At 33.1% G+C, this 19,759-nt stretch overlaps 1 protein-coding gene across 2 annotated transcripts in view; it reads right to left on the reverse strand.

Moving 5' to 3' along the window:
- The window catches only part of LOC133187458 (protein O-linked-mannose beta-1,2-N-acetylglucosaminyltransferase 1-like), a 31,720-nt gene extending 13,603 nt beyond the window's left edge, over positions 1–18,117 (reverse strand). The window contains exons 1-11 of one of the 2 annotated variants that reach the window (XM_061322838.1): positions 18,026–18,117; positions 16,296–16,390; positions 10,181–10,264; positions 9,461–9,520; positions 4,842–4,944; positions 3,927–3,985; positions 3,675–3,725; positions 1,988–2,072; positions 1,157–1,283; positions 438–507; positions 59–227 (exon numbers count right to left, since the gene is read on the reverse strand). In XM_061322838.1, coding sequence (XP_061178822.1) covers positions 59–227; positions 438–507; positions 1,157–1,283; positions 1,988–2,072; positions 3,675–3,725; positions 3,927–3,985; positions 4,842–4,944; positions 9,461–9,520; positions 10,181–10,264; positions 16,296–16,356 — 869 coding nt within the window. In that variant the 5' untranslated portion in view covers positions 16,357–16,390; positions 18,026–18,117. The remainder of the gene's footprint in view (positions 1–58; positions 228–437; positions 508–1,156; positions 1,284–1,987; positions 2,073–3,674; positions 3,726–3,926; positions 3,986–4,841; positions 4,945–9,460; positions 9,521–10,180; positions 10,265–16,295; positions 16,391–18,025) is intronic. The other variant, XM_061322839.1, reaches the window with a different exon arrangement.
- Between the last annotated feature and the right edge of the window lie 1,642 nt (positions 18,118–19,759).

The following is a 19,759-nucleotide window of genomic DNA, read 5'->3' on the forward strand; positions in this document are numbered from 1 at the left end:
AAATTATTGTTGGCAATAATTTTATTCCTTTTATTGTAGAATGTAAATTAAAACTCACATTTTTCCAGCCACACAGATGTGAGGCATTGAGGCGTCCATATCCCCCGTGTAAACTTGGATAGGTGTCCCGTCACATTTACTTTTCAGACCACAATTCTCTAGATCAGATCCCGGTTTTATTAAAGTCAGCTCAGCTAGAAGTTTTGTTATGTCTTCAACTGGCCCAACTACAATAGATTGTTAGCAGGTGAAAATATAAACTATAATTCTTTCTTTGTTTTCCAAGCTGCAATTTTTTCTGTATTTCCCCTAATATAGTTCATTTGGTATGCATAGTAAGCAATTAAATCCTATCCAAAGTCAGATTCAAATATCAAGTTTACAGAAAGATTGTTGCAAAAATTTATCAGGATATTCCAAAATACATGTGGACTTACGTGGTATGCGAAAACATCCCTTTTTTTCCAGTGCTGCACCGTACTGTTCATTTTCAATTTTTGGGTTGTACTGAGAAAGAAACAAAATAAATCTTCAGCTTAGTTAATAAGACATGGGCTTTAGTAGTCAATTGAGTACTGCTTTTTCTAGATACACTCCCTAAACAAGTGCTACCTTTACATTGTAAGTCAAATGCAAGTTTCTCAATTAAGCCCTCCTAAATCTGTTGGGACTTTTAAATATCTTTGACAAATCCTTGATATTCGAGATACGGAAGTTCGAGACAATGAAGTTCAACTGTACATGTACAATTAACTTTGGGCCAGGATATAAAACGCAATATTAATAGAACACTAAGCTCATTATCTTCATGCAATGTATTATATATGCTACTCTGGAGTAGAGAGGAAGGTTTTTAATTAAATAATTCAATTATAATTATTTTAAATATATGATCATATTTGTCCCATCCTGTCATGGCCATGTGGCCTCAAAAGTACCTGGACATTGAAAGGATATCTAGCATTGCTAAAATCTCAATTGTAGATGTATAATCACACAAATATGGTGTTAATATTTTTGAATGTAACAAACTCATATTTTTCATCAAATACTGAATAATAAAGGAATATTTAATATATGGATATATTGAGTTATGTATAAATGATGCTTGTTATACTTAGTTCTTAATAAGAAAATTATGTACATATGTACTCACAAACTCAATAGCATGCCCCTGCTTTAGGCCTCGTTGACCAATCAGAAGATACGATTCCCGGAATTTCACCTTTTCTACCTTACTGGCCCCCATCAGCTTCAACCATTTCTTTGCATCATCCTTCATTCTAGAAAACCACCGAAAATTAAAAAAAGGAATAGAAAAGCAGCTCCTGAAGTTGAAACTTATTAGCTATGGCAACACCAGTAAATTATTCAATTATAATTATGTGTTTATTATTTATATTATGTTCTTATAAAGTTTGGTTTACTTGCATACCAAGTTTTTTTTAAAGTCAAGCCAAAAACAGTAGGAGGGAGTAGCATTCTGAAAGAATTCCTACTATATCCTATTTATAGCAACTATAGCAACCTTTTATCTGCTACATTGACTCATTCGTTCATTGTTACTACAATTCATAAATAACATGGAAAAATTGAAGGAAATGGTAAATGGATCAAAGAAACTCTAGATGTTTGAATCGAACCTTTAGTGCCAGGAAATAAATGTTACAGTTTAGAGAAAATTATTAATGAGTTATTAATATAATTTTATCTCACGTAAAGGGCATATAAAATGTCTTGATTCGAATTCAAACTGGCTGAACAAAACCCTGAAGGCTACAATCCCATACTACATTTACACTGTACCTATCAACTGACAGACATACACATCTAAGATATGACTGAAGGAAAAAAAATAAAACAGAAAATTGCAAATGGATACCCTAAGGATTGATTACTTTATGCTGAACACAAAAGTTATAAATGTAGTGATAAATATTTTTTCAAAACATGGCAGCAAAAAAAAAACAACTTAAAAGTAACCTACGAATTGGTAATTTCATCAAAACTGGCCATGATTACCACCGTTCCATCCTTTATTCTTAACTGGACATACTGCAAGAAGGTCTGATCTGTAAAAAAATATATTATTATCCTCCACCTGAAGTATATATCATGATGTATCTTTATTTTAACATATACAATTAACATCTAGTTATATATATATAAACATGATAAAGGATCTCACATGGTTTGTGGTTGGATATGATTTTTTTATCCAACCCGTGTGCTTTTATCCCCGAGTCTTGGTAAGGGGATAAAAACACACAACAAGTTGGATAAAAAATCATATCTTACCACAAATCATGGGTGATTTCTTTTATCACATTTTACATATAGCTATTTCATGTTTTACACTGTTTTATATATGTAAATCCACAATAACTGACTTGTTCAAATTCATGCAAAAACCATTATGACATCACAACCATGGATATAAAAAAGATATCCTATGTTCTTCAAGACAGACTGGGATTAACTTAACTAGTTTAAAATACATTTACACAGTTATTAGAACTACACAGTTTCTAAATAAATATGCATGTACACAGTTATTTATGATTATTAGATAAATAATTTCATTCAATAATCAAGTAGTAACAAGTCTACACTTCATATAAACTACATGTATTACACCACACCTAATTTAGCTGTGGGAGAGAAAACATAGGTAATCAGAGATTACAGAGCTCACCTCAATGAATGTTGTCTTTAAGTAAGGCAAAGTCCCACACTAAACTAATAATCTAGTAGTATGCATCTCTAGATGCAACATTTATACAATTTTGGTCTGAAAGGGCTTGCAGTTTCTTGGGAAAGGACTTATTTTAAAACTTTAAACTAGTTACTCATCCAGAAAATGTAGGTCAAATCCAGCATCCGAAGCAAGTTTGAAAGTGTTCGTCCCTTGATGCATCATCCATGCAAGTTTGGTTCAGATAGGCCTTATAGTTTCTTGGCAAGATACCTGTTCAAAAAACTTTAACCTGGTCACTCATCAGGAAAATGTAGGTTAGATCCAGCATCCAAAGCAAGTCCAGTTGTGTGCATGTATCATCCATGCAAGTTTGATCAACATAGGACTTACATTTACTTAGAAATGAGATCTGCTCTAAAAACTTTATACTGGTCACTCATCCAGAAAATGTAGGTCAGATCCAGCATCTGAAGCAAGTCCAATAGTGTGCATCCTTAAATGTATCATCCAAACAAGTTTGATCAACATAGGACTTATAGTTACTCGAAAATGAGATCTGCTTCAAAAACTTTAACCTGGTCATTCATCCAGAAAATGTAGGTCAGATCCAGCATCTGAAGCAAGCCTGGTAGTGTGCATCCTTAGATGTACCATCCATACAAGTTTAGTCAACATAGGAGTTATAGTTACTTGGAAACAAGATCTGCTCCAAAACTTTAACCATGCTGCTCCAAAAACTTTAACTTGCTCCAAAAACATTAACCTGGTCATTCTTTAGCTGAAATTGCAGCATCTGAAACCTTGTTTCACTAGTACAATGAAACACATGGAAGCATCCTCCATGTACCGCTGATTGATATAGGTCATAGAAATACTTGAAAAGAAATCTGCTCCAAAAACTTTAACCTGGGGCGCCGAGGGTATTACATCCCCCAACTTCGTTAAAGTGAGCTAAAAAGTACACACTATTCCTTACCTTCTGAATAAGTGTCAAAGGTTTTCTGGTCAATAACTTTATGTGAATCACCTGAAAACAATTTCCTTTACATGTCACTTACACTTTAAAGTTCTTACATAATATACATGTATTAAGCATTTACATCATCATTAATATTAATGCAAACAGAATTAGTATTATCAGGTCATCAAAATTTTGCAAATGAAACTTGGCTTAATGTAAATCAAACTGCATGTAAATCATTGAAGCATAATGAAAAGAAAACTTTACCGTCAATAAATAGTACATTGAGTCCTCTTCCTACATTTTGCTTTTCATCGCTCATATATCTAAAGTGAAAATAATTCCTCTATGGAATATCCACATGCCAAAGAAATTGAAAATGATATCAGACTAATTTTTTGCATAACTAATTAAAATCCCATCAAGCTTTTTTTACTTCAACATTTGAAGTATATACATGTACCAATGTCCAGCTGCATTTCATACTTGAATTAATTTCAGTTAAACAATAAAATGCTTTTTTTTTTGTTTATGTGGGGATGATGGTTGCAACATTGCAGAAAAATACACAACCTACACAAGTGGGTTCTTTAAATTTTTTCTGCATTGATTGCAACTGTTTATCACTCCATTGTTAATGAATTGATATTTACACCCACTGAATATGTTCTCCCTTATTTCTAAAGAAAAACATTGCCGTTTATCAGTTCACGAACAACACTAGGCATATCACCTGTACAGATTTCTTGATCAGTGGCTGTTCCATCAATGAAACATACTATGACGTACATATCAAATAATACAATAATTAATCTTTTTAATACTATTTTAAATGATTATTAATACAGATATAAATATAAACAATAAAATGTCTTTCTTTGGTTGTTAGTACAGGAAATAACATCACAGCTATTGCTTAAAAAATTTCTTATGTATTTTTTCTGAACAGCTGCAACATAATTTCCGCACAAACAACCAAAGAAAGCATTTTATTGTTTAAAATAACAGCAATCAGTTTACATATAACAAATAAAGTAGAAAATATTTTGTTGATGTAGATATATTGCAATAAATTTCAAAGTGCAATTGAAAGTCTGAATTTTTTCAGAGGATCTTGCATTGAAATAGGTAAAAAAATTACTTTCAAAAGAATAAAATGAATTAACTATATGTACTACATACATGTCTCCATCGTAACAAATAGTGGGCCCCACACTTTTATCTGTCCCTGTCTTAACATAGAATGATTTCTGTCCTGGTGGACATGACACGCCACAGGCAGAACCTATAAATAGAAATCATATGCAAAATCTATAAACAAACTTCACAACATATAATTCCCATTTATAGAAATATCAAAATAAACCTATACAAATAGACCTGTAATCAATCCAAGGTAATTTTTACAATTTCGAGACTAATTAAGAACAAGACTTGAAATTAACTAAGTGTGCTTGCACCTGATATGCCAGATATTTGAAATTAAGCACTTATAACTTTTACCTAAAAGGAATACCAGGATCATGAAACAGCTTTCATTTAAAACAAAAGACGTTTGTTGCTCTGAAATGCAATCCAAAATAAAAATGATACACAAAACATTGCATCATCAAAGTGCTGCTATCAGCAAATTTAGAGTTTTGGTTTATTTTCAATAAATATCTTACAGACAATTGGAAAATTGATTTCAGTCAGCCTGTTTCATAAACCTGGCATCATGCATACATGTACATGCAAACAATGCATTCAGAAAAATTTAACTTGTTAAATAAGTGTGTATTTTCTGAAATGGATAATTTGTTCCATCAGAAAATATCCTGACATTTTGAAGATCCTACAAGTATATTATTATGAAGGAGCAAATAGCCATAATAAAGTTACAGCATCAGATCCATACAAACAACAAAAACAAGAGGCTCATGGGTCACATTGCTCACCTGAGCACTTAGGCTTAACTAGAAATATGTCCATAGGACATGAATGCCCCACCGAGGGTATATAAGTAATGCAACATTTTAACACAAATTGAGAAAAGTGAGGTCAAGGTCAAAGGAAAGGTCAAGGTGAAAAAATATTGATGCAGTTGAATAGCTTACATCAGTATGTATCAGCATATGAAGTTTGACACTAATTTAAAAAAGTGAGGTCAAGGTCAAAGGAAAGGTCAAGGTCAAAAATTGTTGCTGCAGTTGAAAAGGTTACATCAGTATGTTTTAGCATATGAAGTTCGATAAAAATATTATGAATGGTTTCTTTAAAACTGAGCTAAACACTAATTTAAGAAAAGTGAGGCCAAGGTCAAAGGAAAGGTCAAGGTCAAAAATTGTTGATGCAGTTGCAAAGGTTACATCAGTATGTATTAGCATATGAAGTTTGACACTAATTTAAGAAAAGTGAGGTCAAGGTCAAAGGAAAGGTCAAGGTCAAAAATGTTGATGCAGTTGAATAGCTCTCATCATTATGTATCAGCATATGAAGTTTGATAACACTATCTTGAATGGTATCTTTAAAACTGAGCTAAAAACTTATTTAAGAAAAGTGAGGTCAAGGTCAAAGGAAAGGTCATGGTAAAAAATATTGATGCAGTTGAATAGCTCTCATCAGTATGTATCAGCCTATGAAGTTTGTTAAAAATATCTTTAATGATTTCATTAAAACTGGGCTAAACACTAATTTAAGAAAAGTGAGGCCAAGGTCAAAAGAAAGGTCAAGGTAAAAAAATGTTGATGCAGTTGAATAGCTTACATCAGTATGTATCAACATATGAAGTTTGATTACACTATCTTGAATGGTATCTTTTAAACTGAGCTGAAAACTAATTTAAGAAAAGTGAGGTCAAGGTCAAAAGAAAGGTCAAGGTCAAAAAATGTTGATGCAGTTGCATAGCTCTCATCAATATCTATCAGCATATGAAGTTTGATAAAAATATCTTGGATAGTTTCTTTGAAACTGAGCTTTGAACAGAGCTAAACTCAAAGTGTGACGGAAGGACAGACGGAAGGACAGAAGGATGGAAGACGGACATGACAAACACTATATGCCCCGGCCATATTCATGGCGGGGCACAGAAAAGCAGAAACCAGTTCAGTATTGAAAAGATTAAATATAAAAATGGTTCAAGGGGGGGGGGGGGTATGATTTGAACAAACTTGAATCTACACTACCTAAAGATGCTTTTGAATTCATATGACACATAACAGCTTTGCTTTTCTTAAGAAGATTTTTTATTGATATATCCTTTAAATTCCTTTGTATAACTGTAATCCCCTGTTATGGCCCCTCTATACTCCTGGGGGGTCATGATTTGAACAAATTTAAAGGCCGAGGTTTTCAACCGGTCGGTTTTCCTCAGGTAAATTTGGTGTGGGGTGGAGCTTAATTGACACGGCCGTGAAGCCCCGAGGAAACCAAGCTGGCTTGTATATACCTATCTATATACACAGGATGTTACCTGTATATTACCTGTAAATATTTTACTAAGACATATAGTTTAACTTCGCGCGTTGGTCAATCGAAATGTTGATCGTCAAATTTATGAAATATAACATGCTAAATTTTTTATGTAGACTGATTCCTTTAGTTCAATTCTTTTTCTTAAAAAATATGTTCGAATAAAGGAGACAATTTTAGTTTAATTTTGTGCGTTAATAAATTTCAAATCTTTGGTTGTAAGCTGGCGACACCGAGGGAAATAGTCATTCGCAAAACGAAAGTAGAAAAAAGCGCGGTCCTGAATAATTAAGTCTCTTAAACTTTGAAATCCTGTTTGAAGGCTAATTTTTGTAGAAAATATATAATAAATTAAATAAATATTTTTTTGTATAACTCCTAAGTGATTAACCAATGACGCATGGATGTTTCGTAAAAATGGTCATGGCATCGTATATTGTTTCTCCGACAGGTAGACGAAACAGGAATACAATCACTTTATCATACATGTACTTTTTTCCTCGGGATCCATAATTCTAAACTTGTATATGCAATGACAGCTTTTATAATACTGTTTATTTCTCTTTAAAACTGGTTATTTTACCGTAACTTTCATCACCATGTCTCGAAGAAATATTACACGTCTTAAAATTTTTAACTTGGACAATATGACTATATATATGACTGACATTCTTTTTCACTTATTTAATTATTTGACAGACTGATTAAATATAAATTAAATATGGCTAATTACTTTATCATTAAAAAAAATAATATCAGCTCTGGCTGCTTCTTTATCACGATGTTATAAATTATATGCGGTAGGCATCAAAGACTGAATGTTAATTCAATGATCGGTACGATCCCCAGGCAAGGTATACAAGATATACACAACGGCAGGTAACAATATGTCAATCAATTTTCAGTATCCAATCTCAGGCTTAATTTCATCTGATTGACAGGGGTTCACAGACCAGGTAAAATTGAGGGAGGTGCTTATTTCCTCCCCCTTTAAGCTTACATTACCTGAGGATGCTTTTATATTATTATGACCAATCATGGCTTTGCTGGGTCATCATTTGTACAAACTTGAATCTACACTACTGAGGGTGCTTCCATAAAAAAATGACTAATCATGGCTTTGCTGTTCTTGACAAGAAGATTTTTAGAGATTTTTCCTATGTATTCCTACGTAAAACGTTGACTTGAACAAACCTGATTCTACATTACCAAAGGATGCTTCCATATAAATACTGGTATGACCAATCATGGCTTTGTTGTTCTCAACAAGAAGATTTTTAAAAATTTTCCCTATGTATTCCCTATGTAAAACTTTGATCCCCCCTTGAGCCCCCCACCCACTCATCCACCCACTCCCCACCTGGGGGTCATGATTTGAAAAAAAAAAAAATTGAATCTACACTACCTCACAATTATTCCACATAGGTTTCCTATTTTCTAGCACAGTGGTTCTTGAGAAGATTTTTAAATGATGCCATTAATTTTTCACGAATTTGTAATTATCTCCCCTTTGAAAAAGGTGTGGCCCTTCATTTGAACAAACTTTAATCCCCTTTACCCAAGCATACATTGTGGCAAGTTTGGCTGAAATTGGCACAGTGGTTCTGGAGAAGAAGAAACACAACGATGGCAACAGACAAAGGACAAATTTTGATCAGAAACCTCAGGTCAGGTGAGCTAAAAAAAACTCCTGTATGATATAAAATTAACTTACTTTCTTTTCATTAAATAAATAAGTGACAAAAATCAATAAAAGAAAACAAGAAGATGTATTTGTGAAACACTATGCCCCCGATGGTAACACAATTCTGGAGTGGGACGTAGACTGAAGTGGTATACACTTGTAAGATGTTTTAAGGGTAGCAAAGGTGAAAATACTGAAGACCTTTTGTTTTAAAAATAGTATTGTGTTATGGTTAATCGAAAATTTGGGTACCAACTGGAAAATCACACATGCCAAATATTAAAGCATTACCTGTGATGGTGCAATAGTTATGGGCTACAGTGCAATAGTTATGGCCAATGTTCAAGTTTTTCAAATGCAGGTCAAAGGTCACAGTTGAGGTCACATGATCAAAACTTTCTGTATCAATGGAAAGGTCTTGTCATAATTAACATTCATGTCAAATATCAAAGCCTTACCCTTGACAGCGCAATAGTTATGGGCTAGGTTAAAGTTGACAACAGACAGAGGGACAAACAGACAAACAGACAGACAGGACAAAAACAATATACCCCCAGGATCTTTTGATCCTGGGGCATAATAAATACAATATTAATAGCTAAATAATTAAATAAATAAAGAACATATCAGGGAAAGATTAGAGGTTATTTGCTTTCTGCTTCAATACCAGACTGAGCGTCCTTCACATCGTTGGCATCCCACACTCTGGATTCCACAGGAAGGGTACCTAGACAACACAAGAATTTAGGGCGGTTTAACACAACTTCATTAACCTTTCTAGCAGGCTTGAAAAACACCTTGAATGTATTAAGAACAACACAGAGATTTAAGAATCTTTTATACAAAATGAATGCAACTGTAAGAGGTTCAAGCAATGCTAAAAGGGCCTGCATAACTGAATTTTGATGACAGTGTTATCTGCAGCAATTAATTTTAGGTGATCTTGCTGAACCTCTTTTAAAACAACCCTCAATAAAACAATATTTTTCCCCTGCTATCTTTTGGATCTACCGGTATATCTCTATCTTTTGTTATCCATGGATTTCACCATTGGGGCTCCATTATTAATACATTGAATTTCAAGGTTGTTTCTCTGTTAGGTTGTAAAGGCCCAAGACATTTAGATTGTTTGGTTTTTGGTTAATAAGCAATGTCACAAACATAAAAAAAACTTTACAAAGAGTAGGTCGTATTATTTACATTACATGTCACTGTTATATCACACAGTTGTGCAAATGGCAAATAAAGAACCGAGTAATGATTTCATATTTCAGAAAATGCAAAAAATAAAACTGCACAAAATTTACTGATTATGACATGGATGACAACTACTGTTTAAAAATAGCTCCATCATTTACTGCAAACCAGTTATACAGTAGCTACAAACCTTTCCGATCTTTATGGTGAAAATGGAGAAGTAAGAGCGATACAGCTATTGCAATTAGAATCCATATTGCAAGGGGCTTACATCCTATCACAAAAACAAGAAATCCATGTTAAAAAAAGTATCAGAAAATAAGAAAAAATTAAACAGAAGTTCAGACCTTTTTTTAAAAAAAAAAAATCGAAATATCATAACACATTTCAGTGATTTAACTCTTTGAATAAACATGACAAAATTAATTTGCTTATGATCTAATTTACATTTACAATTAATTACAATGATTACATGATCTTGAATTTACTTGTTCATATGCTTAAAAATGGTTTTGTATTATAAGATACCAATTGTACATGTATAGATCTATACCTTTAAATACAGTCAACATGGTCAAGAACATACAACACAAAGTTCCTTTTATCTCTGATTTCATCCTTAGGTATGAAAAGATATATTGACCTTTCCTTGACAAAAATTGACCTTTCCTTGACAAAAAATTGAAAGGTCGCTAGGGTAGCATAAGGTATCTTTGTTGGTATATAACTGATTTTGCCCTTTAGCAAATTAGATCATATTTAGATGAGAATAATTCCTTAGAAATTGCTGTGCATGGATTAACTCCCCTTTTGCCACAGTCAAGTTCGCTTATCCCTGCTTTGAAAGCTAGTTCCTTATTATCCATAATCCTCTAGATTTTACATCTAAACATAGATCCATTCGTTAGTCAAGTGAACTAATCCCTATGTCAAAAGCTAATTCCCAGTTACCTATATATTCCTCTAGATTTTACTTTGACTGAAGAATAAACATCTGTTCATGATTTTTTTTTTTAAAAAGCTGATATTTACAATTATATTTGTATTCGTATAATAAAACAGTTAAAAAGTACCAGGGTATATCATTGATTGAGTGAATTTGGAAGGTTTTTCATCAGCATATACAACTATAGATGCTGGGGTGCCTCAAGGGTCTGTACTTGGTCCCTTCCTGTTTTTGTTATACATAAATGATGTAACTAATGATATATCAAGTAATATTCGACTGTTTGCTGATGATACTTCTTTGTTTGCTATTATAGACAATGATATTACTAATACAACAATGTCCCTTACTCAAGATCTTGAAAAAATTAGAAATTGGTCCAAGGCTTGGGCTGTTGATTTTAATAGTGAAAAAACTGTTAATGTTGATTTTACAAGAAAAAACTTAAGTTATCCTGGCATTCAATTTGGTTATGGAGGTGATTATATAAAACAATCAAAAACTCATGTTCATTTAGGGATACAATTTCAGGCAGATGGTTCTTGGAATAATCATATGTCTAATATATATGAAAAGGCATGTAAAAGATTGAATATACTTAGGTTATTGAAACATAGTATAGATAGAAATTCACTAATAAAAATTTATTTTGCTTTCATAAGACCAATTTTAGAATATGCAGATATTGTGTGGGATAATTGTACCCAAAGTAATGCAGAATTGCTTGAAAAAGTTCAGATAGAAGCTGCCAGAATTATTACTGGACTAAGAGTTAATTCTTCCAGAACTTGCTTGTATGATGAACTAGGATGGGAACCATTATATCTTAGAAGAGAAAAACACAAACTTATATTGATGTATAAAATGATTAATGGTTCTGCACCTGATTATTTGTATGAATTGATTCAACCTTTTTTTCCAGTTCCACATGCATACAACCTAAGGTCTGGATGTAATAACTTGTGTATACCAGTTTGTAAAACAATGTCTTACTATAATAGTTTTATTCCCTCAACTATAAAACTTTGGAATAGTCTTAGTGAGGATATCAAAAACTCTTCATCATTATCTATCTTTAAAGCAAAGCTTAAAAGTTGGGGAGTAACTAATAAACCATGTAGGTACTTTAACTTTGGTAATAGAAAAGAGAATATCTTACATTGTCAGTTGCGAAACAATGCTAGCAATCTCAATGCACATTTAAAAAATCATTTTTTATCAGACGTACCATCATGTCAAAAATGTGGATTTTATACAGAGGATACTGAACATTACTTTATCAAATGTCCATCATATATTGTTCAGAGAAATTTACTGGTAAAAAAATTAAATGATATTGATGTTGTCTTTGAACTCGACACTCTGTTAAGAGGCAAAAGTCAATATTCCTATCAAACAAATTGTAAAATATTTTCATATGTACATGAATTTATAAAATCTACTAAGAGACTTAGTTGAGTACACTACAATATTAAATACTCTGTTGAATGTATATATATATACATATATTATTTTTACAATATTCATATGAAAGCTGGAACAGTATGTAAATAATTTGTATACAATTAGGGGGTTATCATTCTTTTTTTATGATACTGATGAATAATACTTGATTATGAATCTTTATTTTGTATTATTAGCAAGTTTATTACCATGTTCAAGTATTATTATTCAATGTCTATGTCTTGACCTATTATACAAGGAGAGGGTGTGCATAGGCCTTGCCTGTTGCCCAATCCTTATTGAATTACTCAATAAAATATGTTTAAATTAAATCATTGATTGAGTTAATTAGCATGATTCAAGTTCCCCTTAACTAGGACTACAGGTGTATTTCTGTCGGCTTAGCCTAGGGGGTCTAGGCCTGGTCTCGGGGAACTGGAATTTTGCTATCTCCTTTAAAGATATACTTAAACTGTATAATAATTTACCTTATTTCTTAAATGGTACAAGAGAGATACAATTTATTCAAAGTGCCCTTAAACAAAAATGAAAACTGTACCATGTCCTCTATGCATGACCATGCAACAATCGCTGCACACTGACCTCTATCTTTTAATTACTAAATATACAAATATTATTTCATATACACCATCTTTAATCTTGGGATAGTTGGGATATTCCTTTTTATTATATTTTCAACAGTGAAATACTGTGATTTATTTATTGAATAAAAGGGATATTCTCTCACAGTGTGAAAGGATACCAAAATGATATTCTCTCACAGTATGAAAGGATATCAAAGTAAGTAAAAAATAATTTCTGGCCTGTCATAAGATAGAGATAGTAGCTAACCATCTTGATAGAGCTAAAACTGCAAATTTCTCTCCAAATATGTTGCTAAAATCCATGCTATGTAATGTTTTCAATCTCACAACTGCTAAGCTATGACGTCTCAACCGCTCAACTATGAAGTCAAGCCTATGACACTGTGTTAAGAAAAGACAGAGGCAAAGGGAAAACCAAAGAAAATGTAATAAACAGAAAATTCAATGTTTTGTAGATGAATATGGAATTTATTTCACTCGTGAGACAGGATTTTTTTATATTTTCACTCGTGCTTCGCACTCATGAAAATATGAAAAAAATCCTGTCCCACTCGTGAAATAAATTCCTTATTCATCTACAAAACATTGAATATCCTCTATATCATTTACATTATATAGCATATGAAGCCAGAGTTTTTGAAATCCACTGGTCCCACTGACAAAACTGGTAAATATTTCGAAAGTCCAGTAATTTTCTCCATGTAATCAGTCCTAATGGGGATTGGGGGGGGGGGCCTTGAATTTTAAACTACCTGATGATGCTTCCATGTCAATATAACAAATGGCTTTGTTGTACTTGAGAAGATTTTTACAAATTTTCATCCCCCATTGTGGTTCCTCCCTATCCAAGGGGTCATCATTTGAACAAACTTGAATCTACACTACCTTGGGATGCTTCCATATCAATATGACTAAACATAGCTTTGCTGTTCTTGAGAAGAAATATTTCTTCTATATGTTCTTATGTAAAACTTTTGATCCCCCATTGGGCCCCACCCTACCCCCAGGGGGTCATCATTTGAATACAACTGAATTTACACTATCTGAGGATGCTTCCATATCAAAATGACTAAACATGATTTTCAGTTCTTGAGAAGAACATATTTTCCTATGTGTTCCTATGTAATATTTTCGATCCCCCATTTGGCCCCACCCTATCCCTGGGGGTCATCATTTTAACAAACTTGAATCTACACCATCTAAGGATGCTTCCATATCAAAATGACTAATAATGGCTTTGCTGTTCTACAGAAGAAGATATTTTCCTATATATTTCTATTTAAGACTTGGGATCCTCCATTGTGGCCCCACCCTACCCCCGGGGGTCATGATTTGAACAAAATGGAATCTACAATACTTGAGGATGCTTCCACATAAATATGATCAATCAGGGCTTTGCTGTTCCTAAGAAGATTTTTAAAATTTTTCCTATATATTTCTATGTAAAACTTTGATCCTCCATTGTGGCCCCACCCTATCTCCGGGGGTCATGATTTGAACAAACTTGAATCTACACTACCTGAGGATGCTTCCATATAAATATGACTCATGATGGCTTTGCTGTTCTTGAGAAGAAGATTTTTAAATGTTTTTCCTATATATTTTTATGTAAAACATTGATCTTCCATTGTGGCCCCACCCTATCCCCGGGGGTCATGATTTGAACAAACTTGAATCTACACTACCTGAAGATGCTTCCATATTAATATGACTCATGATGGCTTTGCTGTTCTTGAGAAGAAGATTTTTAAATGTTTTTCCTATATATTTCTATGTAAAACTTTGATTGTCCATTGTGGCCACACCCTACCCCTGGGGTCATGACTTGAACAAACTTGAATCTACACTACCTGAAGATGCTTCCATATAAATATGACTGATCATGGCTTTGTTGTTCTTGAGAAGAAGATTTTGAAAGGTTTTTCCTATATATTTCTATGTAAAACTTTGATTGTCCATTGTGCAACCCCCTACCCCTGGGGGTCTTGATTTGAACAAACTTGAATGTACACTACCTGAAGAAGCTTCCATATAAATATTACTCATCATGGCTTTGCTGTTCTTGAGAAGAAGATTTTTAAAGGTTTTCCCTACATATTTCTATGTAAAACTTTGACAGCGTTTTTTTTCCTTATATAACTGATACCGATAAACGGTACCATTCCCAATGCCAAATAACGTTAATTTTTCCCAATTTTGAGACTAAAAATTCCCAATTCAACTGCCAAGCAACAGACTATGATGACATCGTATTTCTTTTTATATGAAACATTGTACAAGTTGACTATAATTGTTTCACTTCCGCTGAATCGAAAGTAGAGATGTCGTAATATGGCGGGACCTGTAGACAGTGTAGTGTCATACATTTTGACAAATTGAAAGCATGAAAATGCGAAAACAAGGGATATTGATATGAAAAATAATAAATACTTGTTGTTTATTCTTTAAAACATGCAGTAATAGGTAATGAGATTGGAATAAACACAAAATACGTTTCATTTGTTTATATGAAAGAAAATTCTCCTTTGTTCTACTTCAATGCTATTTTTCCCAATTGAACCGGTACCAGACCCTTTCCCAATGGGTAGAAAAAAATCGCTGTTTGATTGTCCATTGTGGCCCCGCCCTACCCCCGGGGGTCATGATTTGAACAAATTTGAATTTACACTTATACCTAAGGATGCTTCCACATGAGTTTCATCTTTCCTGGCCCTGTGGTTCTTGAGAAGAAGATTTTTAAAAGATACTATTAAATTTTCACTAATTCTTTATTATCTCCCCTTGAAAGAGGGCGTGGCCCTTCATTTGAATAAACTCGAATCCCCTTCACCCAAGGATGCTTTGTGGCAAGTTTGGTTAAATTGGCCCAGTGGTTCTTGAGAAGAAGTCGAAAATGTGAAAAGTTTACAGACAGATGGACGGACGGACAGACAGACTACAGACAAAATGTGATCAGAAAAGCTCACTTGAGCTTTCAGCTCAGGTGAGCTAAAAAAAGAAAAAAAAAACTAAAATCAGAAATAGTGAGAGAAATTGAAGATGAAAGAGACAGGTAGTTGGAATTATTCTCTATTGTAATGTATAACTGGAATGAAAACAATTTTTCAATTTTTGAATTTTTTTTTAATTTTAGTATCTCAAATATACATGTATGCTGATGGACCAGTGGATATTTGTGTGGACCAGTGATTTTCACTAAATCAGTAAATTGTTTTTCTTTTCAAAAACTCTGTGAAGAAAATCACTTTTTAATGCATCACTACCAAGATGAATCTGTGTATATATTACTTTTTAATCTCTCCCTTTCTCACCTCCACATGACCTGTTTACAAATCTTCTTCCCCGCCTACGCATTCCAGACCTAGATTTCATTTGTCTCGCATCTCTTCACAAGGTCATGAACATACTGCAAAACAAATTCACAAGTAAATGTACTCCATACAATTTATATAGCAACTAAATTTTAATGTAAGCTAGCTGACTTGAAGCATCAGCTTTTAATCAATTACATTTTTTTTTAACTGATAAGTAATCAGACTGTATTATATTTGCCAGATTGACAAAATTTATCATTAATCATCAAATTCATCATAATGTTAAATATATACAGAAAAAATTCAGATTACAAATTAATTTCAGTAATTTGTTTAATATTATTTTCTTATTTTGATGGAAATCATTACCAGTTAAATACATAAAAAGAGCAGTTGCTAGAATTATACATGTATATGCTATGAAATCTGAAATTTCTTCTAATCTTTTTTTCTGTCAGTATGAGTATTTATTAATTTAAACAATGTTAAACACAATTTTCTATTTATAATAGTTGCCAATATTAGTTTAAATCAGTACATTTGACAAGGTACTTAAGACTCAAGTGGTTTTAAAATTTAAGTTCTTTGAAATTGTTTTCCCTAAAAAAAATTCTACTCAACTTCCCCCAGATCACTTAAAAAAATTTTAGTACGATGTAGGAGTAGACTAGCTGCAATAATGTAGCCCTCTCCGATTTTTTTTTATCTGATATTTTCTGGAGAGGGCTACAATTCCACAGCATCTCTGTAATGGTGCAAATATATTTTTTATATACGGGCGACTGCAGGCAAAATAAATTGTTTTTACATTCAACTTACTTCTAAAAAGGCGAAATTTTTATTCACTGTCAACAACATAGCCCGTTAAACGCGAAAACCAGATAAAATAAATCTGCTTGTTTACCAGTCGCTCTCATCAGAAGCCATGACGGTTCTCGCGTGATGCACTGAGACTTGCGCTTGAAAAATTGTAAAGTAGATTTTCGGGGTTACTAAATGATTGTGCTGTATGGCATCACTAAATATTGATAAATAAAACTATTCCATGTGACATTTTTTTCGTAAACAGCGATATTTATGCCTAAAATAAGGTAATTCCTACAGAGATCCGCTCCCTAGAGATCTCTAGTCTCATTGGCTGTCCCAAAATAAAATCGATCAAGGTCAGTAAACATGGCGGATAAATTCAAGTTGTGATGTTGACATACACGAAAAATAACCGATATATGGATTGTTCTGTGTATGTTTGGATTGATTTATGTTTTGCATAACTACATTTTTGGAGTTCAGGTAAGAAATGTTAATTAAATAGCCATTTACTGATAATTTAATCCGAAATCCGTGCGGGAGTGAATCACTCCCGCACTTGCACCATTACGGAGATCCTAAGGAGTTGTAGCCCTCTCCCCCCCCCCCCCAAAAAAAAAAATCGGGAGAGGGCTACATTATTGCAGCTAGAGTAGACCAGTGGTGGGCCTCTGTGTCTCTAGTTCTTTGTATCGAAGTTGTTTTTTTTTTTTTTTTTGCTTCAAGATTTAAAAATCTGAAACTTCAAGTGGAACCAATAATGAAAGAACAATACATGTAACCTGAGAGATCCATGCATGTTGTGTGTAATGATAATAGTGTGTACACAAAAAGTATTCAAAAGACAATTTGTTGGCCAATGGGTATCTTAGTTTGTAAACAAACACGAGCTGTCTAATCACTAAAGGTTTTATTCTTACCTTACTTCAACTGGCAATTAAATCAGATGTGCATTGCAACACATAAAAAAATATATTTATTTTGTCTGCACTTCAAAACTAACACGAGATTCACGAACCAGCCCGGTTATCATTGTTCCGCCTCGCTTGTATCGGAAATCATTATGAATGCAATAATAGCCTGAAAACTTTGGATCAAACTGAAATGTTCCGGATTACAAAGAAAAAAATCTTGAGCTGAAAATTATTTAAATCCTCAAATTGATTGTTTAATTAATATTTTGATTATTTTATTTTGCCATTAACCATTTTGTAAAAGAAATTGATGAATATGAAGCACTCTTACATTTCGATGTACATGAAAACAGGAATATTCTAGGGCCATGTATGCAAAGGCCAAGACACCTTTAGAAGGTTAAGACCCAGCAAGGACCTATTTATATACTTAATTAATGGGTTCCTGTGGACTCAGTTGTTTTCGGAGTACATACATGTTACAATGTATATGGTTGTAGATAAAGATTCTTCAAAGGAATTAAGTTGAAGATAACAAACAGTGATCGATATTTAAAAAAATACAATTCATAGGCACACCTCATCTTAATTGTTAAAAAATATATATCTACTATACTATAAAATAATAAGTGTTATGATTATAGTATAGTAGATATTAATTTTTTTAACAATTAAGATGGGGAGTGCCTATATATTAAACGAGGTTGTTGAAATCTTATCTGCCATGGTAGCCTACCTCAGTTTAAAAATTGTTCGTACTCAGAGCATGCTCTTGAGTATCGAATAAGCGTGGGGGACATAACCTTCATATGCAGATGATAGCGGAATATTGATGAAGAATTTATTGTTTCGATAATTGGAAAATAAAACCAGTATGTAGGACAATAGGAATCTATAAAACAAATTAAATACACGATAGGTTTTAGTGGGGAAAAACGTTTATTAGTTATACATGAATAAGTTAATCCCCCACCTTCCCCGATTACAATTTATAGTTATTCTTAATATAAATTACTCTGTTCAAGTTTTATGAAGCCCTATAAATTTACCATACACCCCACATCTTAAAATGCACTGTACTTTCATAATTAAAATTTGCAAGCCTGCAAAGGGGGGGGGGGGGAGGAGGTGCTCCCAAACACACTAATAGATGCAATAGAAAACTATAACGTATTTAACGGTTGCGTTTTCGAATCCAAACGTAATTTGCGGATTTTTTTTCAATAAAAAATACTGTTGGGGTATTTTAAAATACGATAATAAATACATATGTACATGTTATTTTTACCAGATCTTGAAAACTTCATTTAAAGCCAAATGACTTTGAGGGAGTTAGGGAGGTGGTTCAGGTGAGCAAAGCAGACACAAATAATTTTGGAAAACAACAATAGCCGACTATCCGAGCGTCACCTAAAGGGCATCGGTAATAGATAGCAGTATGTCTGTTGCTTAGTGTGGTGATCACGTCTGCACGTCTGCACTTTTTTACAGCAACGTGAAGATAAAATAGATCATGATCAATTTAGTTCAGAGTGGTGATCACGTCTGCACTCGTTGACAGCAACGTGAAGATAAAATAGTCAGATCAATTTATAACGCAATAAATCTGGTATTATTTAGACTCATTCTCTGTTTGCTGAACGAATACTTAGTAATTACAATGTCATACTAGTGACTCCACGAATTAGTTGTTCAAACAAAAGTGTTCAATGCATGTTAGTAGTTCTAAGAGACAGTAAA

This window comes from Saccostrea echinata, unplaced genomic scaffold (genome assembly GCF_033153115.1).
Source record: "Saccostrea echinata isolate AGI-Se365-2 ecotype Australia unplaced genomic scaffold, CSIRO_AGI_Sech_v1 ptg000015l, whole genome shotgun sequence".
Lineage (NCBI taxonomy): Eukaryota > Metazoa > Mollusca > Bivalvia > Ostreida > Ostreidae > Saccostrea > Saccostrea echinata.